The following is a 16,926-nucleotide window of genomic DNA, read 5'->3' on the forward strand; positions in this document are numbered from 1 at the left end:
CGTTGAATACAGAGGAGTCAGGTCAGGAAACACCATCACAGGAGGCCGTCTGCACTGGGTGCTGCTCACGACCCACGACCAGGACGCCTCCACCCGGGCGCACACCACATAGCCAGTGAAGGCATAATGATTCCTTCTCCTTTTCCAGGAAAGCCATTTGCTACATACATGAACTTAGAACTTAGGCACATGATTGACATATGTCAATAAAACAGAAGCTTTAAAGTGTCTGTTCCTTAACATCCACACATAGAAGTTGAAGAATCTACCTCAGCATATGTAGATGCCTTTTTCTTTTAGTGAGAACAGGTTTTACACTGTTCAGAATTGCCATAAATTGCTCATTTATGAGTGTGACAAATTGACTGGATCTTTGTGTGACTAATAGCCTCTAGATTGGTTGTTCTATTTTGTTTTGTCGGTGGTTGATCTTATCATCTGTATGTCACTTTCACTGAAGGAACTCTTTGTTCTTGTGTTCGAATTTGTTTCTTTGCTGCAGGAAGCATGATCGACCGTATTACAGTGTTCTGCAGTTGCTTCCAAGAGTTCCAGGACTGGCTGGAGCACCTGCAGCCCTTTACCAAAGGAGGCAGCCCAGCAGGCACCATTTCAAAGGTTTGAACACCCACTCACACAATCAAACATGTATGTAGTATAAAGTCAAACCAATACCAAAAGTGAAGGCTGCAGTATGTTGAAGTGTGAAAAAGCAAGTTCTCACCCAGAGATGACAAACACTAGACAACAATTCTCAGACATATGCTTGCTGTGACTGTCTTATGTAGAATGTGGAAGGGAAGCATCCGAGCATGCTTGGTACCCCCACACATCTCCCCCACCCGGGTGGTCTCAGCGCTGCCAGTCGCGGTCCCCTGGAACCTCCGAAGATCAGCAAGCCCTGGTCCCTCAGCTGTCTGCGTCCTGCACCGCCTCTCAAACCGTCTGCTGCACTGGGCTACAAAGAGGTAGGAAGTTGTCGAGCTGCACAATCCAACCCACACTGATCTCCCATAATCAGTCATGCAGTAGCGTGGTTTTCAGGAACTGTAAGAAGTCCCCCTCCTCTACATGACCACCTGTGTCTCTTTTCTGTCTCAGAATTATTTAGATTCTCCTGTTTTATACACAACACTCTCCACTATATACATGGACTGCACTGATTACAGGGATTGCATTGATTTATCTAGTTTTAATTCAACCGTAAAAGGCGATTAAGTCGGCTGTATGATTGGACTAGCATAGATAGATAGATAGATAGATAGATAGATATAGGTCTATCTGAAATATAGCATGGTGTGACGCTGCGCTTAAGAGCTGTATTCCAGTAATGGTCGATTGGTCACCTTAAGTGACTGTAAGGGAGCAAGGTGCGGCAGCTGTTGCGAGCTGTTCGTCTTCGATGGCAGTCTCTGCTCTATCTGCGGTCTATGTGGGTGGAGGATAAGTCAGCGCTTTAAAAACTTTCAGTTGTGATGCATTCCTACCACGAAGTGAGGTATTGAAAATGTATCAGACATGTGATGTGGTACTTTTAGGCAACCTTAACACCAAAAAGAACACAAATGCTGCACACCTCTACACACTCGCACTCTTCCCAGAAGAATAAAGTTGGTCTCCTCAGTTCCCAAGCGGTTCGTTAAGTTATGTTGTAAAACGTGAAGGGCATGCAACACAGTGCTAAACATGCCTCTGTCCTGACGTTTAGAATCATGTTACTGATATCTAATTGAAAGATGTATTGGATGTGTTGTCCTTCTACAATACCACCTTAAATATAGGAATGAAATTACTTGCACAGATTATTGCATTGTTTCTTTCTTTCTTTTTTGCATTAACATTAAACAGTGTCTGTTTGTTTTTTTTCCCCTACAAAATAATTACCCTGTTGCCCATTTCTACGATCAGGTGAAAGCCAAAGAGGTGGTAAAATGTTCACCAGTAACTCTCTCATAACCTTTTTTCTCATTGTAGTTTTTCATAGTTTTTCCCCTTTTTCTCTCTTTCCATTCTGCCTTCTTTAGAGGATGTCTTATATCATGAAGGTAAGGTTAGATCTAACTCTGTTTCTTTCTCTGTGTGTGCGTGGGTAAAGATGGGGGTTTGGGAGGTGGGACGGGGTTGCCTGTGTGTGTGTGTGTGTGTGTGTGTGTTGTGCTGACATGTGATTGCTCTGTTTGCTTCACTTCTCTCTCGTTGTCATCTTGTTGGTTTCCTGTTTTCTGTGGCCCTGCAAGTCTGCTTCATTTTTTTTTTTTTTTTTTTTTTTTCTTCATTCTCGTTCCCTGTAATTTGTCAGTCACCATGTATGTGTGGTATGGTATCAGTTATGTTTTCAAATTCCTTTCCCATGCAGTAAGAGTTACTAAAAAAGCCATTTCGGGCAGGTGGATTTTTGTTGGCGCATTTGAATAATCTGCACGCACTTAAACTGACATCACAGAAATAAACCTGGTGGCAACTGTTTTCCATGTGTTGTGGACTGTTTAAGTAAAAGTCATAATGATCCATTATGACTGATCCATCATTCCTCTGGTGGCTTTGAACACTATGCTCTGAACGAACTTTAAATCTCCCTTTCTGTCTGCTGGATCGTTGAACATGTATGGCCTTGTGTTTTTTAAGCTTTTAATGAGTGGCAAAAAAATTCCAGGACACGTTTGTACCATCCACTGCCAAAGTGTTTCAAGAAGGTGTGCTGTGAAATGACCTCGGCACCAAAGAACTGCTTTTGGCATGCAACCACACTCCACCTCATCTCCCTGTGAGACCTCAGAGCACCAATTCGGTGAAGACGGAACCTTTGCACTGTGCTATGAATCCTGAGTAGAGATTCCTCACGTAGTTTGGACCAGTTTGCGCAGCTAGTAGATGTTTTGGGTTTGCCTCTTGATTTCAACTGGCAACAAGGGGGGAAATGACCTCGTGCTTCTTACAGTGAGAATAGAATCTTGATAGAGTGTGCATTGGCCATCCATACTGGGAAGTTTGTCACAGCGACGTGCCAGTCGTTTTTTTTCTGACTGGTAATCATTCATCACACCTCAGCTGGAGATGTGTTCCGCAGAGGAAATCCTCTGTATTTCTGTTTCCAGAATAAACTCAACTCAGCAGAAAGAAAAATAAACCTTTCCGAAACTTTCATAAAACCACATCACTCAAAATGTAAATTGATTTGATGACACCTTGAACCGATTTTTTTTTTTTCCCCCAGCGTTTTGGAGACTCTGCACGTAGAGATTTGATATCATTTCTCAGTCCTGACTGCAGTCAGTGTCAAATATATAATTATTTAAGTAAATAATTTGGAGTCAGTGTAGTTAGACAAAATTCAGACCCTCCCTACGGCCTCCTTGTAACTGTCACACAGGCTCGTTTGGACACGGAGAAATGACCCGGCCGGTTCGGTCTCAGTCACTGCCACATGCTTGCTGCCTTGTTTGTTGATGGTTGTTTTGTTCTCTGACTTTTGTTCATACGGGAGGCACATCTCTGTAAGCTTGCATTCTGTTTGGATTTGGCCTCTGCTTTCAGGTGTGTGGAGCCGTGGACGTTTGTGTTGGCAGAGATGCACTAAATCTTTCTGTTGTCCTCCTTCAGGACTCCAGTAAGAGCCCACGGCCTATGAAGAAGTTCCTGCCGGGCAACAGGAAGAAAGAACGCAAGCCCTCTGACGATGAGGTTCAGACGAGGAAAAGTAGGATTTTTGCCCTAGTACCATTAGATATTATTTTATTAATATTATTTGGTTTTGTAAATTAAAAAAAAAAAAGAATCAGTTGTCTTTGGGGTTTTTAATCTCTAGCCACAGTTATTCATATTGTTGAAACAAATGAGCTATAACACAGTTTGGTAAAACTGAAATATGGCATTTTAGCAGAAGGAAGATGATTTGACTGACTGATCAATGTGAATTTAATGTACTCTGTGAAGTGAAAAGTCCAAGGAACAAGGAAATTGCCCTCGACTTAATGAAACTCCTTTTCTCTGGCAGGCACGGTCGCTCTGGAGGAGGACGCTCAAATTCTTCGGGTAATTGAGGCTTACTGCACCGGAGCCAGCCTGCACCAGACCACCACAGGTGTGTGTTTGTGCGTAACACGAGCATGAACTGGTTTATTTCGTGCCTTTTTAGAACACGCATGTCTCTAACAACGGGTACAGCCATGACTTGAGGTTTTCGATTAATTATGTGTGCAGCGGTGCGAAAAGAGTGTGTGCCTCAGGTGCTTCTGCCGGAGGAGGAGAAGATCATTGTGGAGGAGATGAAGAGCAACGGGCAGACGGTTATTGAGGAAAAGTAAGGGTATTGTTTACTGTGTACTGTGAAAAAGAGACTTTTGTTTACTTGTTTGATTTGTGACTTTCTTATTATTTGCACATGGATTCTGATAGCTTTTTCCAAATAATTAGTCACTCAGAATTTAACATTGATCCTGATTTGGCCGTTGAGACACAGAATCACCTGGTTGCTTCAAAGCCAATCAAACCTCCACATATGAGTGTAATAACTGCATTATTTCACTTGAAATGCTTTGCATGGTTTTTTAAATTCTACCTCCTGTAACGTAACGCATGTGCTGTACTTTTAACTTGTAGGAGCCTGGTTGATGCTGTGTACGCGTTAAAGGACGAGGTTCATGAATTGAAAAAGGTAAGTGAGATGGCTCATAATTGATGTAATAAATCACAAATGCATTAAACACTGGACCGGTAAGCTTCACCTCTGAGGACAGGGGTTAACACTAGCAATAAGAACTGATTTAATTGGCTTATTTTAATGATCCAATAATACCCATTTAAACGTGCTACTTTACAATAATTTCTTATAATTAATTACTAATTACTAATAATTTCTGTCAGATTTAGTATTAAATCTGTTTGTGACAAAGTATTATAAACTTGTAATTTGATTGAAAGTGTTTGATTCACGCCACCTTCAGTCACAGCTACCAAAAAAAAAAACCTCCACAAACATTATTCTTACTTGTAGCTCCTCCAGCTAGCATCCTCTCTGCTCTTTTCTCTCTCCTTCGAGTGCAATTTAGCACTATGGAGACGAAATAAAATATTTTGCCAGGATTCATTTTCAGACCAGAAGCAGGAGGACTAAGGAGCGAGACTGGAGTTAGAGAAATAATTTTCAAGACTTAAAACCCAAATATGGCGTCACAATGGCTAAATCCGTCCATTTTTATACATCTATCATTTATGTTTGTGATCCTGTTGACCAGGACACTTTCTCCTCCTCTCTTGTTAAAACTGATGGGGATCACAAGCAATAACTTTTGAGGTGCATTGGTGGAATTCTAATTTACCGCCAATTGCATCTGTTGTGCATTTAAATGTGCACAACGAGAATGAATTGTAGAGGGGGAAAAAAATGTCTATCAGAACCCCCTGAGACTTGTCTAATTAACTAAAGAACAAGCCTTAATTGTATTGAGCCAGAAGCTGAACAGAATAAGCTATACGCACTCTAAAGCTAACATTGGAAAATATATTGCCTACTCCGCTGAGAAATGACAACAAGGTTGATTGTGAAATAAAACAACATGTGTCACACGCGTTCGCTGGTTAAGTACTTCCTGTTCTGTTTCCCCCAATTCACAACCACAAAGTGGTACAGTACCAAGTAGCAAACATGCCCCCTTTGAAGTCTAGTATCTACAAATGGCGTGTTTCCACTATGCGGTACGGGTCGGGTCGGAACGGTTCGCTTATTTCAGTGTTTCCATTACCACGAAAGCGTACCGATCCGTACCGTTACCATTTTCGTAACCCTTCTGCTTGGGGTACTGAGCACACAGGACCGGTTCCAGGCTCTGCTCTGGATATACATGGACTGCACTGATTACAGGGATTGCATTGATTTATCTAGTTTTAATTCAACCGTAAAAGGCGATTAAGTCGGCTGTATGATTGGACTAGCATAGATAGATAGATAGATAGATAGATAGATAGATATAGGTCTATCTGAAATATAGCATGGTGTGACGCTGCGCTTAAGAGCTGTATTCCAGTAATGGTCGATTGATGGACTACTTACTAATTTCATGAGAGAAGTTGATCTTTTTTATTTTTTTATTTTTAGTGGGACTGTTGTATTCAGTGGTGTTTTTCCAGTGCTGTAGCCCTCAAAAGCCGCTCTGCATTGGCTTAATTTTTATAGGCCTCAAAGCCACATCCATCTTTAATCTACAGGCAAATGACAAATCCACACAAACTGCATCAAGTGTATTTATTTTTGATTTACTTCTACTGTTTACTTTATTTAATTTTCTCTTTCATTCGAACCTGTATGAAAGCTGCTTCACAAATGAGGCTTTATGGTATTATGACATGCATACGGTAGATGATAACGATAGCTCAGTACTGGTTGTTGACATTTTGCTTGCACTGACTGGACCCTAGACTCACTTAATAACACTCTCATCGTCCACATAATTTACAGGAGAATAGGTGGATGAAACAGTTTCTTGAGGAGGAGCAGAAGTCTCGCAAAGAGCTGGAGAGATTAGTCCGAAAACTGACCAAGCCGAAGAATGACTGTGGTTGGGAGGACAGCAGCCACTGAAGGCATCCTCATCCTTTCGTGGCTTCGCTTCAGTGGCTCCTTCCATTGTGAGCGCGCTAGCAGAGGGACAGGTGTTTGTGTGTATTTGTGTATCTATGTCGCGTCTTCACATTTCAGTCCTCTCTGGGAATGATACTTTGATTTGACATCATGATGAAATCTGATCCGTCTTCCTGATCCAACCTCACTGGATGAGACTAAAAACACATGCTTCCTCCTGAAGCAGCTCGGCTACACCAAGATGTTTCAGACATGCCGCCCCTCGGCGGCTGGCACTGTGAAGCCAACCCAGCAAATGGAACAATTCTGGACAAGGACAAAGCGAGCTCTCCACGGTTTTTCTGCTTCACTCGGTTATAGAAAAGGATTACAAAGCCATTAAGTCTAACGTGTTCTTTTGCATGCACTTCTTTTACAAAGGGGACTTTTATCTTCTCTTGTCAATCATGTCATATTTTATTCATCATAGGCATTTCCAGCTAGGGAAAATAGACCTATTGTGCTGTCAAGATTTGCTTTTTTTTTCTCCATCTTAGACATTCACATCACACATGTTCAGGCTGTTTTGTAGACATTTAAACAATTCAAACAGGTGAGCTCATCATCTTAAAATCAGTCTCCAAATGCAGCTGTTGACTGTTTATTTAAGAATTGCATGAATGTACAGTGTTTTCTACAGGATGAATTCTGCATCAGAAAAGTGATAATCAATTTATTCAGATATAGACTGCAAAGTTATCAGGGATGCCTCTGCATAATAGAATAGGAAAGACTTAACTCTGTACCATTTATTGTAACAGAGTATGCAAAATGAGGTAACCCTTACTTTTCTTACTAAAATATATTCAAGAATCATTTTAACATATTGAAAATGTAGCCTTGCTTTATTTTGGATTTAAAAAAATAATTTTTATTTATTGTTAACCCAAGCATTTAATGTGGTATTAGCTTTATAGATACCGTTCTGCTGCCTTTACATTTATCTGGAATTTTTGATGACATCACACCAACATGTAAAAGCTAAAATGAAAAATCTCTTTATTTTGGTCAAGGGAAGCATGGACTTCTTTTTTTTTTTTTTTTTTTTTTGTTAAGTAATGAGTCTGCCTTGACAATTCAGAGGTGTTTTTTTTTTTTTTTTTTTTTTTGTAACTGGTTGATTTCCTGCAAAACTGATGGAGACAAACTGAGGAAATAAACGCAGAGATTTATATGTTGGGAGTAGAGTAGTACGCAAATGTTTAAGTGCCTCCCGAAGGGGTCAATAAACCAAAAGAGAGTTTAAGACCGACTGGGACTACAGTGTAAATTATATCCAAAGTGTCACAGATGTTTGTTATACTAATTTGGTGGAAATGACTCAAGCTTATTGGGCATATAGGTATATATATATATTACGAGTCTAAAATCAAACAGGGCTTTGCACGCTTCTCTAGATGTGGCTTCCTTGCAAGGACCCACAGAGGTAGATTTTCTCATGAGGTTTATTCTGTGCTCTGACAACACTGTTATCTCATCTTGCCGCACTGCAGAGAAGCAGTGAACGTTTCTGAAATGCAACAAGTGACTGCTTTAATTTAACCCAAGCAATAGTTGGTTAGATTTGGAGAACTTGTAATATAGATTAATGATTGAACTCAGTTCATCAGCCAGAAAAGGGGGCCAGACTGTTATTTAGTAAGTTTTGCCTGGCTAAGCATTTGCCTTTATTCACTGAAGTCTCTCGGTGTTAATAATCATTGTTTGACAGAACTTACAGTGCCCCATTATTATTATCATTATTTTAATCACAAATTATTCAAGCTAGCATATAGCAAGACAGTCCCTGTGTGGGCAGCGCTATTTTTGCACGCGCCTCTGTACAGGAACTTTGGGGCACTGTGTAGCCCTGACTCATCTGCAGAGGCGAAAAAAGGCACCTCTGCAAGGTTAAGAGTTGCTGTGCCGCCCGGGCTGATCTTTAACTCTTATTTCTTTTGGGACACCTGGTCAGCAGGCAGACACCTCGGCCTTCCTGTGCACCAGGTGTTTGGTTTGTTGCGAAGGTTAACATTGTGGCTGTTTTTTTTTTTTTTTTTTTCCCTGTAAAAACGGTTTTCATTTCACCGCACACTGTAATTCCCGATTCTCCATCGCTTCAGCGAGCACTTACTGGTGGGAGGAAGTTGAATTCCAGATCATCTGAAATTATATATCTCCAGACCACTGTGTGTTTTTGTTTTTTGAAAGATTGTTCTATGCAATTATTGTTGTTGCAAGTATTGTAATGCTTTTTTTTTTCTAGACACCCTGTACTTTATGTTTGGTATGATGGTTCTTTTATTAAAAGTTTAATATAATAAGTGGTGTTCCAGTCTTGACATCAGTTTAACCACATGAGAAATGGAAAGCTCCACGTTCCCTCTGTCACGCTGGAGATCCACAAAGGCAGGCTTTTCCATGCTGCGTTCTGTACATGTGCGGTGCAGGAATTTGTAGGTTGTTCAGGTTTGCTATAAAAAAACCCAAGAAACAGGATGGAAGGTATGACTAGAATAGATGACATCCTGTAGGAGGGCTTTGCCTCTGCATCTAGTTAGATTCACGCTTTCCATGCTCTTTTACTGTGTGGCGCGTGACTGAGATGCAAATTTCGTTTTGAGTGGAAGAGTTTTCTATTACTGAAGTAGAGCTTTTATGTCTGGTGTTACTCTCCAGGTTAAGATGTTGAACTCATATCTGTAGGAGAAGGTGTCACCACTGATCCAATGAAAAGGGAAAAAAATACTCGACATAAATGATTACTTTGCAAATTATTTTAGAGTTGCGTAAATCCATCACAATTGACGCTCGTTGGTTTAGGATCAATCTCCGTTTATCCTGGTTTAACAGACGGGTGGCCAAACAAAAGATTCAGCAGAAGCAGAAAGAAATGAATGAATGTTTAGTGAAATGAATGGGAAGCTATGGCTGCCAGGAAAGGAGGAAAAATGCACAATTCAAATGGAAAGCCTGCTTCAGGAGGATAACCTTTGCACGACATGCTAACATGATTTTCCACCACTGAAAGCGGTTTGTAGTTAAATAGAAAAATATATAGATCTAGGTCTTTAAACGCGATAACCTACATTTTCAGTGGTTAGCACAATAAGAAGACTCATCTTTGCTATGTGGTTTTGTGTCCCAGTATTAAAACCATCGGTGGTAAGGGCTGAACTCAAATGCAAGATGCAGTTGGTGTTGCTGGTTAAAGCAAATGGCAAATGTTCTGAGTAGCCCTTAAATGTGTTAAATATTTGTGCAAGAAAAACTGAGGAGGTTTTAAAAGCTTTAGATTAAATATACAAAATTAATTCAGTCATACAAGCCGGTTTACATCAATAAATATTGAAAGAGCATTTAACAGAACAACCAATAAAAAAAACATTTTTCATGTAATTAAATAAATTATAGTTTGGGATGTGGTTTTGTCTCTGAAATACACAAAAAAATGATTTCTGTCCAATTAAGAGTGTTCTCTGTAGATATAAATCCAGGTCCACGCACATCTGGAGCTGCCACTCTTCAGCTACTGTTAAGTTCATGCATGTGCTCACACAGGAGTCCTACACTTTATACATCCCAAAGGTTGTCGCACCTTCTTCGTAGTCCACAAGGGAGAGGTCTGGTACCCAAACACTTAGTTGGTTCCCTTTTTCCAGCGTGATCAGCTCCATCTGTGTGGCTGTGCACATGTGCGGGTTTGATTCAGAGCTGTGGCTGCTGCTCAGGCTGCAGTAGGCCATCATCACAACCTTCTGCTCTTCACTCTCAGTTTTCCTCAGCTTGACTTTGCTGGCCAGTGGGATCTTGGGGTTGCCTTTGGAGAAGGTCACCCTGGAGTAGACGTAGTAATCACCGGGCTCGAGAATAGTCAGCCAGCTGTTGTGGAAGAAGTTAATGTTCTTACGAACTGAGTGCCTCATGTTCCACTGGAGATAACCCGCTGGGGAGACGCAGGGAAAGAGAGAGAATCATGTTAATTTCTTAATAGATTTTTGGCAACTTCTGACAGCTTTTTGAAAATATTTTCGTCAAGTAAAGGTTAAACCATTTTCTGAGTTTCATACATGATTGTGCTTTCTCCGATGACTGCTCAACTACCATGCTTGCCAGGGCTGAGGACGACGCCTCTTGTTTTGATGGGGAAAAACCAACTGGAAAAAGAGAAGATTATGTCAGAAACATTGATGCGGTTGGGCTTTCTCTGTGGAATTTGATACTGAAACCTAATAAAATAAATCTATGTACCTCTTCCTTGAGCCAAGGGTTTGTTTTCCTGTAAGTATGAAAAAGGTAGAACATGAGGAACATGATTTATTAAGAACAGATTTTCTAACATTGCTTTGGAAGGGTGTATAATATTTATAATTGAATGCATTTGTATCATTGCTCACACAATGCTTGTCTTGTTGCAAGACAGTTGAGGTGTGATATTCACAGCATATTTTAGCATTTCCTGTGCTGACATCACAGGTTTTAGGTGTGATTTTAAACAGGGCAAAATGTGTGAATCAACAGAGGACAAAAATAGATATGTGCCAATATTCTAATCTGAGCAAACACACAATAAAATTCACCGTACTCTACTACATCGTGTATTAAAATCAAACTGAGATCTGACAGCGACACTAAAACGGTCTTCACTTTTCTACATTAAAACTTGAGCAATTTCCTAAATTTTTTGAGCATCACTTTGAAACAAAGTACACCATTGATTCTGATCAATAAACTACTTACAGCTAAAATGTGGTTTTCCTTGTAGTAGAGATAGAAAAATCCTCCAACAGACAGCAGTAGGTGCAGCATCACAAGACCAATAAGAAAGTGGATGAGAGGCTTGTTGTGTTGGCCTGGAGGTGAAAGAGGAGCTGGGATGAGGATCGGTTGGGATCTGCCGAGGCGTGGAGGCAGCGGCGGTGGAGCCACGCTGGTCTGGCCAGTGTTGATCATGGTGGAGAGGAGCAGTGAACCCTAGAGAGGCCTGACACCCGTGACATCCCATGCGCTTTTGAGCAAATGCTCTCTCAAGCAACTGAGTTTGTCTGTCTCTACTTCCTGGAAGCTCTGAGACCTTCAGATCTTTGAGAGATGTGACCTTTGCTGGGTACATGTGTGTTGCAACCTTAACATTCAAAGTAAACAAAACCACACAGAGCTGAAAAAAAAGGCTGTCTATATGAAGGTTCATTGGTACATGTTCATCAGACATCCTTCACCCTTTTAGATTTTTTTATTTATTTGCATAAATAACCTCATTGTCGGCTGCCTTGAAACTGCTTTGAAACAAGTGTGCCATGGATTTCAATAAGTCAGCGGCAACAAAAAGAGCAGGCATTACAGAAAGCACATCACAATCCATATGCGTATGTATATAAAACACACACAAAAAAAAGATAAATAATATTTCACAGTATCAAATCTCCTCCATATATGTATCACATATGTATTCTCTGAAAAATTGATCCATGAAATGAATGGCTTGGACACACTTTTTGTTGTTTATTAAATGGAAAGACTTTTTTTTTTTTTAAAGCTCCACATTAAACACTTTGAAATATTGATTTTTGTTTTTATCATTTTTACAGCTCTTAATAGGAGATTAGTTCCTTGCAGTGTGATTGCTTCTCACTTTTACATACATTTCCTTTTTTCTCCAGAAACCAAAAGAGAGTTGGCATTCACAGAACAGGTGTGTGACGTCTATTGCCATGTATTCATACATTTTTAGATCAAGCTATCAGTGGGATGTATGTTTTGTATGATTTTGAATTGGATTTATTTGATCTTTTTGTGTATAACGCTTACAGAGCAAATTCAGAAGTGTTAATTCAACTCCTAGGGAGTTCAATTCAACACTTTAAGAGTTTCTATATTGGTCCACACTAAATCGAGTTAAAATAACACTTTTGAAAGTGTTGAACAATTAACACTGTGACAGAGTTGGAACAACACTCTCAATAGTTGAAATCTAACACTCACAGTGTTGAATTTTCCTAACACTAGTGTGAAGTGTCAAAAATGAACTCATTTCAACACTGAATAAGATTTAAATGATAGTAACACTAATGGGGTGTTGAATATATTATTACTACTACTACTGCTAATACACAGACACTAGAGCCTGGCTCGGGCCGGATTTTTCTGTCCGAGCCCGGCCCTCAACCGACAGAAAAGTTCTCAAATCCGACCCGAGCCCGAGATTAATTAAAATATTTGTGTCCGAGCCCGCCGGAAGCCCGAGACCAGTGACCAACGCAAGACGGCGGACCCTAATCAGTAAATACACATTGGTGACAGCGCACCATTATCCACCATAATCCATTATAGCTTGATTTCCCCCTCTCATTTTCCACGACTTTCAGTTCTCCAGAAGCTATTTTTCTTTTAATGTCCTTCATAGCGCTTCCAGCCAACTGAGCTCGGCTGCACTGATCGCACGTGTTTAATGTAAAGTTGTTCGAATGTTCGATATGCGTGCGTGCGCACCGAGCATGCACAGACCACAGATGCACACAGATGCATGCTGCACGAATAGCCTACCAACATTTTCATTTATGCATATTCAATTATTTATGTTTATCACAAAAACTGACGTTTGCAATGAACTGAAACCTGTCCTCTGGCTGTTTATAATTTTCACGATGTCTGCTTGCTTTCGAGCCCGACCCGAGTCCGACAAGGCATTCTAATTTTTTGTCCGAGTCCGGCCCGGCCCGTCGGGCTTCGGTCGGGTTGCCATACTCTACCAGACACCACTTAAACAGGCTTAAGGAGAAGTCAAACTAGAAGTACAGGAAGCATAAAACAAACGGAACTACATGGTTCTAACTTCTGTTTAACTTTTTGGTGTTTCTTTTAATGCTTTTGTAACATTTACAATAGTTGCATTATAGATTTTGTCGGCCTGCATCGCCCGAAATCAGGCTTGAGACATTCCTGCAGCGATGTCGCTGCCAAGCAAGCAACAATTGGCTTCCCGATATTCCAGCTGCCCAAGCACTACATCCACGGGCGCCTGGTTGTGTTGTAAAAAAAAAAAAAAAAATGGGGGAATCATTGGCGTGGCGAATCAGTGGCGTGGCGCGAGGAGGGTATATGCGCATTCTATTATAAAAGGGATTTCACCTACATAGGCTGTGCACGCACACAGGCTCGTGTTAGACACTTATATCAGTCATTGCGGTGTTTCGGGATTCATGCAAACATCCAACCCGAATTGGTTTAGATTTGAAATAAGAATATTTACGAAATCAAGACGTTTGATTTTACATGGGTAGTTCAGTCAACAGCAAACTTCAGAGCGGGGCAAGCTTGCTCATCCCACTTCACTGTTTGAATATGAATGCCATATATCTGTCCTTCAGAGATAGCAAGTGGTTATTAACCATGTCGTCAATTTCTAACTGGCTTTAAGGTCGTTCACAACAACAGTCAGTGAGTATTTTTGCTAAGCTGACTAAGTCCACACGTGTTTCTCATGTACGTTGTAATCCACTCAAGACAGGAAAATGAGCACTCTGCTGATTTGCTGGTAGCTGGTATGGTGAGCATGTACTGAAACAACTTGTAGACCGGAGTCTCATGTGAATATCCCGGCCCTACTTCCCTTGCCACAGCCAGGCTCGACTAATCACACTTTGGAAGTAGCATTTTCTTCTGCCCTCCTCACTGACCCGACATTGATTTAGTATTGATTTAGCAGCAATGAAATAAAGTGTCTCACCACACAAAGGGACTTTCACTCATTTCAAAGACAGCCATGGGATTAATCCTGTTTTGTCATTACTCTCGAATTAAATATTTGAGAAAATTGACAGCTGTCGTCTTAGATAAATAAGGTAAATAAACCAAGAAATATATAGAGGAGGCCTGGCCTTTCTTGGCGTGCAGGAGAAAACGCCACTGCCTAGTTGCAAAGTGGGCTACGGGTCCTATTTTCATTCAAAACAAATGTCTGCATCTAACCTCTTCGCTAATATGGGATGGCACAGATGGCCACGGTGCACAGAAAAAGGAGAAACCAATTCAGAAGGAGCACCACAACAGTTAGAGAGGTCACACACTAAACAGCAATCACAACACGTGGCTGCATGTGGGGAGATGGCTTCAAAAACATATTGTTCAGTGACAGTGGATCCAGAGGAATAATGTTGTCCAGAAAACAAACCAGAATCGATAAGTGTAAAAAGATTTTCTACAAAGATAGAGAATATATCATCTTTAAACTGAATGGGAGGTTAAGGTTTTGGAGTGGTGGGATAGGACCGGTTGTCGCATGGCAGGGACTCTGCACCCAGCCCCACGACTTAATGTGTGGTGTCAAAGCCTATACTACTGTTTTTGCTGGGTATTTTATTAACATCCATGAGTCCCACATGCACACCGAATCACGAAAAAAGAATAAAAAAGGAACTTTGTGGTATTGGTGGTCGCTTGAGTGCTCTATCAATACTGCGGTATAACAAATTTGTGATTATTGCAGCAACCCTTTCGGAGAGCTAACTAATTAATCATTTGAGTAAAATGAGTGGGCCATAGTGGTTAAAGCTGCAGTCTGCAGGATTTGTTGTTGTCATACGTAAAGTCCTACTTTTTGGCATTTTAAGAGTTTACATGATCTATCAGAACACTTGAAGTTGAAAACGGTGACCTCCGTAGTCGCAAAATGCAAGAAATGCTTATTTTTTAACCAAAAAATAAAAAGTTATTCAACTTCCTGTCCCGCCCCATCAAAACACATGAGAACTCGTGCACGTCTACGTGCACGCCAGATTCGCGTACACGACTCCTCATTCATCAACTCACCTGTCATTTGCGATCATGGAAGACACAGTAAGTAGACTAGCCCGTAATGATGTTCAATAGTCTAGATAAATAAGCGTGGGGACGAGCCTACCTTGTATCGCGCATGCACAATCGGTGATTGACAGGCAGCAGAGCCCAGCTCGTAACCTGATTGGTTACCTTTTACTGGTCCGGTCTGCAATTTTGTAAACAAACCTGCTGGCTTTGGAGGGACCTAGCGGGACATATAGGGGACCTAGAGAACTCTTTTTTTTTTTTGTATTGGGGTATTTAATGTACTACTTTCAGAATCCCCGGACAGTTCCAGGCATTATGCTTGAAAAAGAGTTGCAGACTGCAGCTTTAACACACAAGCAAAAACATAACTTTTCACGCTCACTTTTGAGTAATGGGGGTGCATTTGCTCCAATTGCTCCCCCTCTGCAACGCATCTAAATTTGGGGTCTTATTACATGCATTTCTTTGACAGAACTTTCACACGGGCACAGATGAGCTTCATAACGGGTGTCATAATTACCAGAAGAAATCACTTATAAATTCATCTTTCAATATTAGTATTGTCACAGAAAAAAATGATTAAAAATTCAAGTAGTTACAAAGATAGGACACCACATGTCCAGAGCCACTGCAACTGCCACTCTTCTAGAACAAGACTAAGACCCACAAATGTTTTTTTTTTTTGGATAAATCGGCACTCCTCAGTCAAGCGAAAGTGAAAGTTGTGCAGTTTTTCACAGTATTGCACCTAAGCATACACTGTCGAATGATGGTTTTGATTGGTTATAAAAACAGTGTAAAGTGTTACATGTACTATGTAGATTTACAGTTAGGCTCAATATATTGCTAAGACAAATAAAGGGTCACCTTTACCCCATGAGTTACCAAGACAATCTGCCATTTGACCCAGTGTTCATTTACATATCACTACTGCATCACTTACCAAACAAAACTATTACTTCTTGGTTGTGGTTGCTCTTTTAAATGTATCTCATGTATTTGTCAGTGATTGTTATACGCGTAGTCTTTTCAGCTTTGAATATACTTCATGGTAACAGTAACCATGGTGCTGATTAAAAGGATGTGTCTGAGCTCTTTTGACCACCAAGGGTGAAATTTAGAACCAGATCAATTTATGGAGCTCAATCTAATGCCTTGTTTTAGTGCTTTGAACCAAACGACATCTGTTCAGTAGTGTGTACTGAGCTAGCTACATAATACAAGTCGGATATACAAATGATTTCATTTAGGAACGTGTCTAAGCTAGAATCAGAAAATCAGTGCTGCAGAAAAATATGCAGTTCAGGAAAGCAGTGCAAGCTTCCCACTTGTCTGAACACCATGCCTTTAATAATAGAAACGCAGCTAAAAGAAGAGAGCCAGGGTGCATGTAAAAAGTTTAATTAAGGCGTCTTGTGCAGTGTCTCATGGCTTTAACTAGTAGTTAAAAAAAATAGATATTCTCAGCTGGAAATGTAAAAAACAAACTATCAATCAACAATTTACTTTGCTGTCTTAATTTGGTA

At 40.6% G+C, this 16,926-nt stretch overlaps 2 protein-coding genes across 3 annotated transcripts in view; one reads left to right on the forward strand and one right to left on the reverse strand.

Annotated features, from left to right (window-relative positions):
* arhgef6 (Rac/Cdc42 guanine nucleotide exchange factor (GEF) 6) overlaps positions 1-8,919 on the forward strand; it is a 25,483-nt gene extending 16,564 nt beyond the window's left edge. The window contains exons 15-22 of one of the 2 annotated variants that reach the window (XM_075481694.1): positions 503-618; positions 789-968; positions 2,025-2,045; positions 3,601-3,697; positions 3,995-4,081; positions 4,201-4,300; positions 4,600-4,654; positions 6,455-8,919. In XM_075481694.1, coding sequence (XP_075337809.1) covers positions 503-618; positions 789-968; positions 2,025-2,045; positions 3,601-3,697; positions 3,995-4,081; positions 4,201-4,300; positions 4,600-4,654; positions 6,455-6,577 — 779 coding nt within the window. In that variant the 3' untranslated portion in view covers positions 6,578-8,919. The remainder of the gene's footprint in view (positions 1-502; positions 619-788; positions 969-2,024; positions 2,046-3,600; positions 3,698-3,994; positions 4,082-4,200; positions 4,301-4,599; positions 4,655-6,454) is intronic. The other variant, XM_075481695.1, reaches the window with a different exon arrangement.
* Positions 8,533-11,635, reverse strand: cd40lg (CD40 ligand). The gene is made up of 4 exons (XM_075481697.1): positions 11,336-11,635; positions 10,847-10,874; positions 10,666-10,752; positions 8,533-10,541 (listed from the first exon to the last, which is right to left on the reverse strand). Exons 1-4 carry the CDS (start codon positions 11,546-11,548, stop codon positions 10,162-10,164), a joined length of 708 nt encoding a protein of 235 aa, XP_075337812.1. The 5' UTR covers positions 11,549-11,635; the 3' UTR covers positions 8,533-10,161.
* Between the last annotated feature and the right edge of the window lie 5,291 nt (positions 11,636-16,926).

The sequence above is a fragment of the Odontesthes bonariensis genome, chromosome 13 (genome assembly GCF_027942865.1).
Source record: "Odontesthes bonariensis isolate fOdoBon6 chromosome 13, fOdoBon6.hap1, whole genome shotgun sequence".
NCBI lineage: Eukaryota > Metazoa > Chordata > Actinopteri > Atheriniformes > Atherinopsidae > Odontesthes > Odontesthes bonariensis.

Excerpts from the sequence above, each read along its gene's own strand:
- cd40lg (XM_075481697.1), bottom strand. The coding sequence starts at position 11,548 with ATGATCAACACTGGCCAGACCAGCGTGGCTCCACCGCCGCTGCCTCCA. Across the intron at positions 10,875-11,335 it reads AGGAAAACCACATTTTAGCT|GAAAACAAACCCTTGGCTCA; the intron begins GTAAGTAGTTTA and ends TCATACTTACAG. Across the intron at positions 10,753-10,846 it reads ACCCTTGGCTCAAGGAAGAG|TTGGTTTTTCCCCATCAAAA; the intron begins GTACATAGATTT and ends CTCTTTTTCCAG.